The sequence below is a fragment of the Temnothorax longispinosus genome, chromosome 10, assembly GCF_030848805.1.
Source record: "Temnothorax longispinosus isolate EJ_2023e chromosome 10, Tlon_JGU_v1, whole genome shotgun sequence".
In the NCBI taxonomy this organism is placed as follows: Eukaryota; Metazoa; Arthropoda; class Insecta; order Hymenoptera; family Formicidae; genus Temnothorax; species Temnothorax longispinosus.
Genome location: NC_092367.1, coordinates 7,307,601 through 7,320,149, shown reverse-complemented (window position 1 = coordinate 7,320,149; position 12,549 = coordinate 7,307,601). Strand labels below are relative to the sequence as shown.

The 12,549-nt window shown below is 38.2% G+C and overlaps 2 protein-coding genes across 4 annotated transcripts; one reads left to right on the top strand and one right to left on the bottom strand.

Moving 5' to 3' along the window:
• Positions 1-79: 79 nt before the first annotated feature.
• Positions 80-1,130, bottom strand: LOC139821161 (EEF1A lysine methyltransferase 1). The gene is made up of 4 exons (XM_071792003.1): positions 906-1,130; positions 673-820; positions 357-566; positions 80-269 (listed from the first exon to the last, which is right to left on the bottom strand). Exons 1-4 carry the CDS (start codon positions 1,068-1,070, stop codon positions 133-135), a joined length of 660 nt encoding a protein of 219 aa, XP_071648104.1. The 5' UTR covers positions 1,071-1,130; the 3' UTR covers positions 80-132.
• A 1,680-nt stretch (positions 1,131-2,810) lies between these two features.
• Positions 2,811-12,414, top strand: LOC139821046 (uncharacterized). 3 transcript variants are annotated; one of them, XM_071791761.1, is made up of 15 exons: positions 2,811-3,208; positions 3,745-3,832; positions 3,963-4,108; positions 4,198-4,437; positions 4,736-4,760; positions 5,873-6,029; positions 7,065-7,105; positions 7,215-7,483; positions 7,581-7,740; positions 7,865-8,118; positions 8,206-8,708; positions 8,860-9,033; positions 9,118-9,254; positions 10,977-11,133; positions 11,260-12,414. In XM_071791761.1, exons 1-15 carry the CDS (start codon positions 3,086-3,088, stop codon positions 11,360-11,362), a joined length of 2,577 nt encoding a protein of 858 aa, XP_071647862.1. In that variant the 5' UTR covers positions 2,811-3,085; the 3' UTR covers positions 11,363-12,414. The 3 variants fall into 3 exon arrangements, with proteins under 3 accessions (XP_071647862.1, XP_071647863.1, XP_071647861.1); XM_071791760.1 differs by having other exon boundaries at positions 2,812-3,208; positions 11,274-12,414; XM_071791762.1 differs by lacking the exons at positions 10,977-11,133; positions 11,260-12,414 and adding an exon at positions 9,392-10,752.
• Positions 12,415-12,549: the final 135 nt, after the last annotated feature.

Genomic DNA, 12,549 nt, shown 5'->3' with positions numbered 1-12,549 from the left:
AACAGAAATCCAAAATTCGTCAATTGGGAAGGTACCTAGGATTCCATTCGTATCGGTTCTTGAAAAAGTATACACGAGATTATCAACATTTAAATATATTTATTCTTTGTTCAATACCGTCTCTAATACTGTTCACTCTTTCAGAGTTTTGTCGAAGTCAAAATTCGAATAGCAGTAAAATTCATTAGCTAAATTGTTTTTGTGACCTGGAATAAAATCACATTTTCTAACGTCCAACAGCCTCTCCGCCAGTTCCGCCATAACGGCACCTGCACACAAATAATAGTGTCCTACTTGTATCGATACGATAATCGGTACACAACAGGAATTTGGCAGAAAAATGATGTCGTACACACCTGTGCAGAGCACGATATTCTTCTTGGTCAAAAACTTCACCGTCACCGCCGTCTTGGTTAGACACTCCTCCGAGAGGAACGGTGGGTCAGCTATAACCAAATCGAACTGGCTGGACATGTCCCGGGGCACGTCCAGAGGAAACTTGTAGTCATACTGTATAAAATCCTTGCCAAATATCTTGAAACGGCTGTCATACTCAAACAGGGTAACTGCAATATCAAAATAATATACTTGCAAACTATATAATTTAGTTAACTTCACTGTACTCAGGCTGCAAATTACTCCATGTATTGAGGATGCAAGTGCTAATCATACCTTGCCGTTCACCGCATTCTTTCTTCAATTTGCTGTAGAGAGTTGGACAAGATACCAGAGCGATCTTTCCCTTCGCCGGGGTAGAATTTAAGGCACCTCTGACAAAAGTCTCTATCGTATCGTCATTGTACCAAAATTGACTCAATTGCTGTAACGTCGAGATAGTGCGTAAGTTTCTCCAGAATTAAAAAAAATCTGAAGCAAAATTAAAATGGTATTATTTTCTCACTCACCCAGTCCTCGTCGAAGGGAGTATCTGGTAGTATCCGATCTTCCTCGGATATACGTTTCAGCAAGTTCTCTCGCTCCTCTTTCTCCTTTAGGAATTCCTGTAGCGCGGCAAGAGTACTCGAGCTCAGTTGCGGCTGGTCGTCATCGCTGTCGCTCATTGTCGTCATTGTTTACAATCGCAGCGCGATTTACCTGTAAAGTGAGAGAACTAAAAGTAAGCGGAGATCAGAAAGGCCATTGCACGTAACAAAGTTTTAGTCATAATCGTAAGGCCGTAAAAAAATAGACCAATCACACTCGATTATTCTTCGAGCTCGAGAAGAATAATCGACTGTGATTGGTCTATTTTCTTACGGCCTTACGATTATGACTAAAACTTTGTTACGTGCAATGGCCTTAAGCCTCAAGATGTAAGAAATTGACCAATCACAGTCGATTATTCTCCTCACATTCGCCTGTAATTGGTCAATTTCTTACGGCTTGAGGCTTACTACAGCTTACTACAGTTATTGTAGATCGGGCAGGATATGTTTGTGTTGTACAGTACCAACAAAAAGTGATTAAAATTTAAAAACTGCAGATTTTTTTTTAATTTGAGTTACCTCGGGAACCCTATCCCTCTCTTTTTATGGAAATTGTCTTGTAACTCGGACTACGCCAAAATTAGAGTCCCTATATAAGAGTCTGGCCACTGAGGCTATTTTGTAACAAAATGGCGTCTCGCATGAAATTATTTAAATAAATATATCAAAAAATGTCATTTTTTTCTCTTCTTTATTTCTGAGATATGTAAAGAATTGCTTTATAATAACAATAATATACAATAAAATTATTAATTCTTCAATAACCGGAACGTTAATATGAAATTGTGAGCAAAATTCGAACCATTAATTGCCCATAAAATTATGCTTCTCATGTCATAAGACTGCAAACGTACAATCTAGTTCAAAGATAAAAGATCAAGATTATAAAATTTAAAGGCTTCTGAGGATCTAAATTTCAAACAAAATTTCTAAATTGATATCATATGTCGTCTTTATTTCATATATGTACACGTTTAAAAGTTAAATATTATTAAAGAGACATAAAATGTTAGTATTTTCAAAACTTCAGTTTTTATTTTCATAAAATATGCAAAAGTATTTGTTTAAATGTTCGAATGTATATAGGCCTGATAACAATATAAATTAAGAAAAAATTTCTAAAAAGTTATTTACAAATACAATTTATGTGCTAGTATGTACATCAATTTGGCAGAACATGAAATATATATATATTTTATTCTTAAAATTTTACTTGTAGAATAATAGAAAATGTTATTGTGTTATGATAAAACGCGGTTAGATATAGTAATTAACTAAACAGCGTGAGATCGGTGAGATCCAATTCGAAAATCGTATCGTGTATTTGTATATAGAAATTTTGCTTCAAATAATTTTGCTACTTGAATCAATCAAAAATTGAAATTAATCGGAATTGATTAGAAATTAAAATCATTCTAAATTCGCTTAAACAGAATTCTAAATATTAAATTTGTAGATGCAGATAACGCGCTGAAGATTAGAATTCCAACCAATCAGAATAATGCGGACTGGGATTTAAAAACATATGATTGGTCGGAATTTGGGGTCTGTTCCTCGTAGCTGTGTTACACACTTTCCACATCTAAAATAAAGATGACAAATAAAGGTAAAAAAAAATACGAAAGATTCAACTATAAGAGACAATTCGCAGTCTTCAAATCTTTAATAAAAATAGTAAAATATTTAAATAGACCGTGCGTTCGACTTCTCTTTCCTCTTTTCTCTCTCCGAACGTGAGCCGAACAGACCCGATCGCGTTCTTCCGAACGCAGTTAATAAATGCGATATTCGATATTCGATTATTTCGATTCAATTCGATGGTAGACGCAATGGCCTCCCATTCGTTTCCGATACGGTGATCGAACAGTGTGTGCCATCGAAGAGTCCCCGTAGCTCGTAGCGTGCCGTTTCCTCGTGCTTCGGGATCCTCCGCCTCCGCCTCGAGCCAATTGTACCCAAGTTGTTTCAGTCGTGGTCACGCGCTTATCGTAATCCTTGATATCGGGCTCGAACGCGCAATCCGTCCGACGCGATTCTGCGCTGCCGCCGCTGTCGTCTGTCGTTCCCGTCCCGCGAACGATCGTGTCGTTGCGGGTACAATGGCCGATGTAGAAGGGAAAAAGCTTGCCGAGCTCCGGGTTATAGACCTCAAGACGGAGCTGGAACGTCGCGGTTTGGATAAATCCGGTAACAAAGCGGCGCTTCTCGAACGGCTGTCCAAGGTGAGCGATGCCTCCCTGTTTTTTTCTCTCGCCCGCGACCCTTCCCGTTCGTGCTCCAAGCAGCGCGTTTATCGCCATCGATCTTGTCGATTTAGCGGGCCTGTTGTCACCGGTATTTCGCCCCGATTTCGAAAGGGTTGACCTTCGATTAAGCCTTTCCCGCATCGGAGCTCGAGTAAAAAGTGAAGCGGCGCTTCTGCCCGCTTAAAACATGCAGGAATTCTTGTCGAAAGATTGCGCAATCTGACCGTGCTACTTGGGGAGGGAGAAGGGAAATTTAGTTTACTAATGTCTTCGCGAATAAACGATTGTTTTCTCCTTGACCGTATTAGCACAGTTATACTATAGTATTAGCTTATAAAATGCTAGTGGAAAGAGTATTGCATAAATAATGCTATAAGTGAGAGAAAGCCAAAGTGATAAAACCATGAACTTTTAGACACAATACATTTATTTTTTGGTGAAATTGAATCTTTGCGTGCCGATAATGATGGGTTGCATTTATAAACTTAAAATGGTATAACATATATTTTTAGGCGATACTGGATGAAGGGAAGAATCCCGAGGAATATCTTATCGTACCGTCTGGTGGGTCGTCTAAAATCATTCCGAGAAAGAATGGCGGTATATATATTTTTAAATATTATATGTAGTTTTTAATATATAGAACATTAATCTCATATTGCAATAATTGATGATGAGTCAAAATGACAGATTTTTATCGTTTGTTAAACTTCTTTCTCTCGTGTCATAGGAGCTTTAAATCAAGAAGATTCTGTTGAGAACATTGATAATCAGAAGGAAGAAAATGGACAGGATAATTTAGATAAATCTAAGGTGGAGATAAAGACAGAACTGCATGATGAAAAAGAAAATGTTGTTAAGAAAGACGTAAAAGAGGTATAGCATACATATTGATGTTAGATATTTTAATTAGGATTGGATCTATGGTTCAAAATTAACAATTTACTTTAATCTTTTTTGTTTAGGAGCCTGAACCTGAAGTTAAAAATATTCTTGTGAAGGAGGAAAAACAGGAAGATAAAATGCAAGGAGTCAAGGCTGCGAGTGAAAGTGCACAGAGCAGCGACAAGAAGAATGAGGCAGAGAAGACTGTCTCGCACCAAACAGACGCTCCATCCACCACTGTTGAAGCTAATGGTATTGATAATGAGGACTCTATCAACTTAACTATTGGAGAAGATGAGGAGAATCTCCTAGCTGAGGAGGTACGATTCAAGAAAGACATTTTTCGAGAAACTACTATAATTAATTCCACAAAGATTCAAGACACGGAAAAAAATTTAGCTAAATTTAGTCGTAAAATATGGATAACTAATATTTTTTGCAGCGAGAGCTATAGTTTAGCAATAGTAGGAAAATCTTTTGTTCTCGTTGCAAAAAATGTTAGTTATCCATATATTACGACTATTTTAGTTAATAGTAGCTAATCTTTTTTTTCCATGGATCTAGAATATAGTTCTTTTGGAATTATTTCTAATAGATATATTTTTTTTTTTATTGCAGACAGAGTCTCATGACAGGCACAAAGGTAAGTTCGCCATATCATTGACTATTTTTTTAAATTTAGCTATAAGTATTCCAAGTATCAAGGCTAGCGATATTTGTATCTGCGACATCCTGAGTAAGTTAGCAAAAGCGCCAGTGTCAAGAGCAAGCGTCTTCAAGAACGTATTCGTGCAACCATCTGGAATAAGGGCGACGTTGGGATCGTCCGCAACCTTCTTCCTCGTCCTACGAGTTCCGGTCTTCAAGCCTCGTCGTGAACTTCGATTCAACGTCTGGATGCGACATAGTCCAGCCACGATAGACGTGGCGTGCTATCATTCAAGTGCAAGCCGGCAACAGATATGGCGTTTCGACCGGGATAAACGCATGGTGATCGATAAGGTTTCCAACCGGGATAAACAGTGTACATCTCCCGACATTCCCGTGCTGCTGTTCGAGCAAACACAAGCCATATCCCGTAGTCTTTAAGTTAGTTAACGTTATAATTTGCTATACAATTACATTAATTATACCTACCACGTAGAGCATCGTTGGATCTCTCTTATCGTCGAATCACATGGATACAAGAAGACTCAAGTATACGCCAGCAAATATTTGCCGCAAAATAAATTATCGCACGACATGAGGTTTGACCAGTATCTTCGAATTGTTCGTGCCTCTTCGACGAATCGTTGTCGCGTTTATACGTTAGAGCACATTTCCCACGCGCGAGAGTAGTAATCTATCGCAGGGATCATTTTATCAGCGTAGAGCAATGCGAATTCATGAAATTGATAAGCATGCTCTGCGTTTATCGTTATCTTTTCTTTTTTTTTTCCAAATCTATTTTCAATTCGAGGTTTCGTGGAAGGGATCGAAGGTAGCTTTGTGTACAGGCAACGCGCGCGTGTAAAATCGACGTAAAACCGACGAAAAAGCTTTAGGTTTCCTGGATCAAACCGGTGCTATTGAGGAGATCGGTGGCTCGTAATATCGTGCAAGCCACATCGTTGCTTGCTGTGTGAATTTATTAGTGACTTGGCCGAAATTCCTGACTGGAAGTTACAAGCCACTAAAGCAGGAGATGTTAGGAGGGAGGGAGAAGAGTCTGGGCTTCCGCAGAAAGTGACTATGCTACCTTGATTGTCCCTGCAGATGGTGGAGAAAAGAAGAAAATGGAAGAGAACAACAAGAAGGGAGACTCTAAAGGCAGCGGTAGAGCGGAACCTGGCGCCGGCGGCAAGGAAGGGACAACGTCCGGTGCGAACGGGACGAAGATCAAGCAGGAGGGTGGAGATGGAGGAAGCAAGAGGTTGGTCTCTCTCATAGAGCTAAAAAGTACGGTTCGCAGTACTGTGGTACGGCAAACTGGAAATGTGTCGCTCACGACTCTGCTAGGGATGTTCTACTGCTGCATAACCGTATCATCGGGATGATCTCTCTCTATCTCTCTCTCTCTGTACCGTCAGGATAATGGATTTCCAAGATGAGATCACTCACGTCACATGCAAGATTATGTTTAATTCCCTTTTTTTTATAAATCGAATCTCGGAAGTTAATCTTCCAATCTATGTCCTCCCCTTAGACCGTAATTCTTAACTCTGGAAAATATGTTAAGAAATCAAGAACTTGGCTAGCAAACTTAAACTAGTCTCTCGAATGTCGCTTGCATTTTTCTTCGCAAATTCAATAAAAGCGATTACACGTACTCTATATACCAAGAAAAAAAAACAGACGAGCTCTGTGTGCTGTGTTCCCTACACAACGAGGACATTCATTCGTTTCATTGAATGGCAGCGATTTCATCGTGCGTCACTATACAAAGGACATTAGTATCTTATGGTAAATTGTATTCGGCAAAGCGTGCTAAAGTTCTCGTACTATCAAGAAGCGATCCTATTGTTTACTGAAGATACTACCCTAAAAAAAAAAGAGAGAAAAGCGTTAAAAAAAAAACTCCCGATTATGACAAGAAGTACCCTGTCGGAAGAACTGCAGCAGACGACCCTTTTGTGGATACTTAGAGCTGATAAGTGTTGCCGCATGGACACGATTTCCTTATGCATGAGTGACAAAAGTGGATGAACAGAGAACACAGTGAATACACATCCAGTAATCTAAATAGAACTGATAACGTACGAGATGGTGTACGAGTGAAACCTTCCCAAAAACAAAAAGTATTTAGGTTATACCACCTAAAAATAAGTTGCTAGCCAAATTTATGTCCTTAACATAGTTACAGAGATACTTATTAAGCACATTTATAGTCCTAATTAATTTGTTATTTGTAATCAAAATTATTGTGGGTTTTAATTTTTTGATATAATGACGATATTATTTCTTTCAGCGTGGAGTCTAGCAATAAGGGCCAGAAGAGAGAAGAGAAAGGTAAGCTAGATTCATTGAATTATTTTTGAACGTAATGGTTTTTTTTTTTCCAAAAATAAACGGATTATATATAGATTTTACAATCAAACATGTTTTACATTCTTCGTAGATAAAAAGACATCTCAGATCAGCCCAACCAATGCAAGCAGTCGCAATTTATGGGTATCCGGCTTATCATCCAGTACTCGTGCGACCGATTTAAAGCAGATCTTCTCAAAGTATGGTAAGGTCATAGGTGCAAAAGTGGTGACGAATGCGAGAACTCCTGGAGCAAGATGTTATGGTTATGTCACGATGTCTTCGAGCGAAGATGCTGCGAAATGTATACAGCATTTACATAGAACCGAGCTTCATGGACGCGTTATATCTGTAGAAAAGGTAAATAATGATGTTTTGATTGTGACACCGTTAAAGTTTGTTCTTCTTTGACATTCAGCATTCCCAAAACTTATCCTTATTATAAATTCTTTCTTAGGCGAAAGGCGACACGCAGCAAAGTCACGTACGTAAACGTGATACGGTTAACGGTAAATCGGAGAAGAAAGAGGAGAAAGAAAAGCCGAAGGATCATGATATAAATGAAAGAAAGGAGAAAGAAATTAAGAAGGAATCCGAAGAGAAAGGATCAGATCCCGGTAAATATTTTTTCTTTACAGCAATAATTACAACACACACACAAAGGGAAAATTACTTTCTCATAAGTCTCACTTCAACTTTTGATGATATCATAGACATTAAATAATTATCATGTTTGTATAGCAAAAAAATCTGATGACAAAAATGAAAGTGCCGAACTGAAGATAAAAATCGAGATGCAAGACAAAAAGGAAGACCCACCTAAAGAGTCAGATTCCCGATCGACAAAATCTACTAGCAAGAAGCCGGAGAGCGAGAGAGGAAGGCGAGAAGAAAAACGAATTCGTACTTGGGACAGAGATCACCGCTCTCATAGTCGATCTCGAAGCCGTGAACGACGCAAGCGCGATGATGTTCTCACATTTGCTAAAATCAGAGTAAGTATATCCATTGATTTTAATTTCGGATAAAATCATCAATAGCAAGAACGAATTTGTATAAGAAACAAAATATTAAATTTTCAGGAAGAACGTGAACGGCAAAGATTGCGCGAAAGGGAACGGATGCTGAGGGAAGAAGAGCGAAGAAGAAGAGAAGACATGGAACGTCAACGGGAGATAGAGCGTAGACACCGAGAAGAGGCTGCGCGCTTGGAGAGAGAACGAGAGAAATTGAGACGAGAAAGAGAACGAATCGAGCAGGAAAAAGCCGATTTACTGCGACTTGAGCGTGAGCGGCAGAAGCTCGAGAGGGAAAAGCTCGAACGCGAGAGATTGGAATTGAAGAGACAGCAGATGCGTTTAGAGGAGAGCCGACGCGCGCCACCGCCACCGTCCATAAAAAGAACGTCCACCGACAGGAGAGATCCGCGGGATTTGTACGTGGAACCTGACAGAAAACGAATAGCTACAGAACATAGCCGCAGACATAGCCCGGACAGAATAGTCGATAGACGAAACGAGATGCTGGAACGTGTGCCGGATAGACGACTGGATCCTTCGCCACCATCTCGATATGAATCCAGCAGGTAATTATTTGAATTGCTTTGACGTTGCGTTCAGTCGTTATCAATCGAAAGTCATTACGAAGTTTCCGGACAATATAATAAAATATATTTCGAACAATTCAATTATATATCTCCATGAGCACAGTTATAATGGCCATTAAATTTATTTCAGATCTACTCAAGAGTTGGGATTGAAAAAAGAATTCAAAAGAAGTAGCGATTTCTCTTCAAGAAATAGTCGACCAGATACCTTTTCTGATGTTTCCCGAGGAAGAGAAGTCATTGTACGACGAGAAAGTCTATCCACTGCATCCTCGTCTATAGATCCTCGACAAGTCAAGGAAAGGTACGTGTTGTATTCGCAAGTTATAAAATAGCAGTAATTGTATTTCAAATTTGATCAAAAAATTCTTCGTTTGGATTTACACAGATACGATCGTCCAAATACCACATCCTATACTCGCGAACGTGAAGTACGACGTTCCGATCCCGAGACGCATCGAAGCTCTAGAGACACTCATACGCGATACAGTGATAGTTTCAAACCTCCGACATCTAGCACGCCACGTAAGTATGATAAATCGTATACGTACGAGAGGTGGTTTTAGTACACGACACATGGAGTTTTTATCACTTTCCCTATTCTTATAATTGATATCACACTGAGCCATTTTTAGACGGTTTTTCTTTAATTTTGTACACAGGATGTAAGCATAACTTTAAGTAAGGATGCAATACAGTAGCCAAAACATCTTCATGAAACATTTCTGACAGAGAGAAGAGGGTGTGTACACCCGACCTGGTATTATACGTGTAAATTTATCTTTGTTCAATACCCTTGATATGAAATTCTTGGACGATATATAATGAATAATGTGAAATTAGATAGTGCAACTAAATTATATATCTTAAAATATAAATATTATAAAACAGTGAAATATGCGCCCAAAATAAGCTTGAAGACTCAACGAAATTTTTGAGGTTTAAGAAATATAAAGTTTTTAATTTTATCGCCTTTAAGAAAATGATATAATGAAATTAGGTAGCAAAGGAATCTTTTTTCTTTACAATTTATATATCTTTCGCGCAAACAATCTTGGTACATAATTTTGATAAGTAGATTTTATCAATATTGTATAAAATATTTTATAGTTTATGAGATATCTCTAAAGAGAATATTTGAAGATAGAATAGATAAGAAGGAATATCTTATAGATCATGCTTTATTTAAAGTGCCAAACATTTTCAAAGATAGGAATAGTTTATATAGTTAAGCGTACACACGTTATTTATAACCAAGTTATAAAACAGTTGAAATAAAAAACTTGCCGAATAGAGGTATTATTTGCTTATTTAAAAAGCATTTTTAATTTTTGGTAATACATTTGGACACATACATAAATATTTCTTTTGTATCCCATATCCAGCACGTTTTTGTCATTAGATTTTTTTGCTAAAACGGACGAAAAAATTGTTCGATGTTTAGGATTAGAAGTTAAAATAAATTTATGTTGAAGTTTATGTTTATTATTAAAAGTTCAAGTAAAATTTATTATATGGAAAACAATTTTTCTTGAAAAATTAAATTTAAAATACTTTTATTTTGTTATATCGATAAACGTATAGAGAAATTGAGAATAGGATTTTGCTCAGTCCTAATGATTTCAGATTAGAAAAGTTCGTATTAATGATTAAGCATTGGTCACAAATGAACACTAAACGGTCTCGATTAAACACTGGTTTCTTAATTTTTAAGTACTTTAGTTTGATACCTTTTTATATATTATTATTAAATCTTGTAAAGAAATTTATTATCTCATTCCAAATCCAGATCTGTATTCTCTTTTATAAATGTGTATGCTTCATAATAAAAATTTATATGATTTTTGTTGAGTTTTCATTGTAGTTAGTTGAACCTGCTATCAGTCTTATGATTCAATGAACGAGATATGAAAGCAGTGTTATACAAAAACTTGGCTGGTTTGTCTAATAAATATTGCGCGAATACTCAATGCGAACACGCCAGTTGTGTCTGCCATGTCGGTGCAAACGTGATTAATATACTTTTTATTATAAAGCATACCAAGCACAATACAAATGCACAGTTAATGAAATTTTCTGAATTACATTTGAATAAGATTGTATAATGCATGAACTTTATTCTTGCTGGTAAACGTTTTAATAATTTTGATATATCCTGTACAAAGGAGAGAGAAATATACATGTTGCAATTATGATAAACTAATAAAAGTACCGTCTTCATTAATTCTTGCATGCTATTATATGCAGGTGAAAGTCGTTATGTGGAAAGCAATCGTACACCCAGCAGTTGGCATTCGGGACCTACATCCTCAAAATCTTTCAACTCCGTGACGAGCAGCGGGTCTCGCGATCCCCGTAACGAGCCTTCCAGCTGGAGTTCTAGATCGTCCGATAGTGTTAACAGGTACGCTATTTAATTCACAGGCGTAACTTTCAGCTCGTGTGACTTTCTTAGACTTTGTCCTTTGTTCACGATACGATCGCCAAATTACTCGACGAAACATTAGATGTTCATCCACTGGCAACTAAGTGCTCTTGTTGCAGATGGAGCAACTCGAGTAGCATGGGAAATACATTGCGGCATCCGATCCCGCCGACATATCAGAGCGGACCGATGCAATCTATGGGACTGACCGCACCCGGAACAGCACAGTCGTACGAACGGTTCGAGGCGTACAAATCGTCCATGCCTATGAGAAAATATTGATTATCGGACTGCGCGAATTTTCGCGATCACGAACATTCGTTCAAGTAAACCAGAACACTCCCCAGATAGCACAGTTGATCTTTATGAATTCATAAAGATCAGATTCAGATCTTTTTGAATTTATAAAGATCAGCTGTGCTATCTGGGTCGCGGGATTCTCAAAACTCCTTGGTGACTACAGGATATTAGTAGTTTAACGCGACCGATTACCAATTGTTCATTGCGCGAATTGCAGCGTCCGGTCTTGAAAGTATAAGAATTCCTGTAAAAATACTGTCAAAACCGGTTTTCCGTTTCCGCACCAGCTTGATCGATTACAAAATCGCGTATAGATTCTATCGATATCATGTTTTGCTGCAGTCAAACAAATTATTATCAATTTTATATACAACTCATATTGTGCATACTAATATTCACGAAGAGCACTCATAATTTGCAATTATGCGCGCTCCTTATTATCGTTTCTCTTCTATATGTGTCCATTCGGCATGATATAATTATTCGCATCTAATGGATTTTGTACATGTGTTAATAGATTCCACTAAAGTGTCCCTATGAAGTAAAATGCGATTTATTTTCTTATGTAAATTACGCATTATCCGTTTGTTTTGACGGATGTCGATCGGCTCGGACGGCTATTTGTCATTCGAAGCGATCGACTTTAATGAAAGGGACGTAGAGGCTATAAGTGCACCTGTTTATCTTAAACGAGTTTGTTTAATAGAATGTAATAATGTACGACGAAAGATGTGTTATATCGTATAATTTTCTTGTATTCTACAGAGAGAGAAGCATTCTCTCTTTCTTTCCTATCGGAGCATGACCGGGATCCGGGTATTGGATTCCGGGAAGATAGGAGGCAAATTGTACGTGTTGAGTAACGCGGTAGCTATGCCTACTTTATACAGCGAAACGCAGGAACTTGATGTAGCGGCGACTGTCGCAGTATCGTAAATAAATTTAGGCAATACTACACGACTCGCGCCTGGCTCACTTCCTTTCTCCAGCGTCCGGAAACGAAGACGCATCTCGCGAACGAACGGCACCGCCAGAAGACAGCCGAGAGAAGACTCGCCGGGCTCGGGGAACATTCCTGCGCGTCGTCGCGCCGCG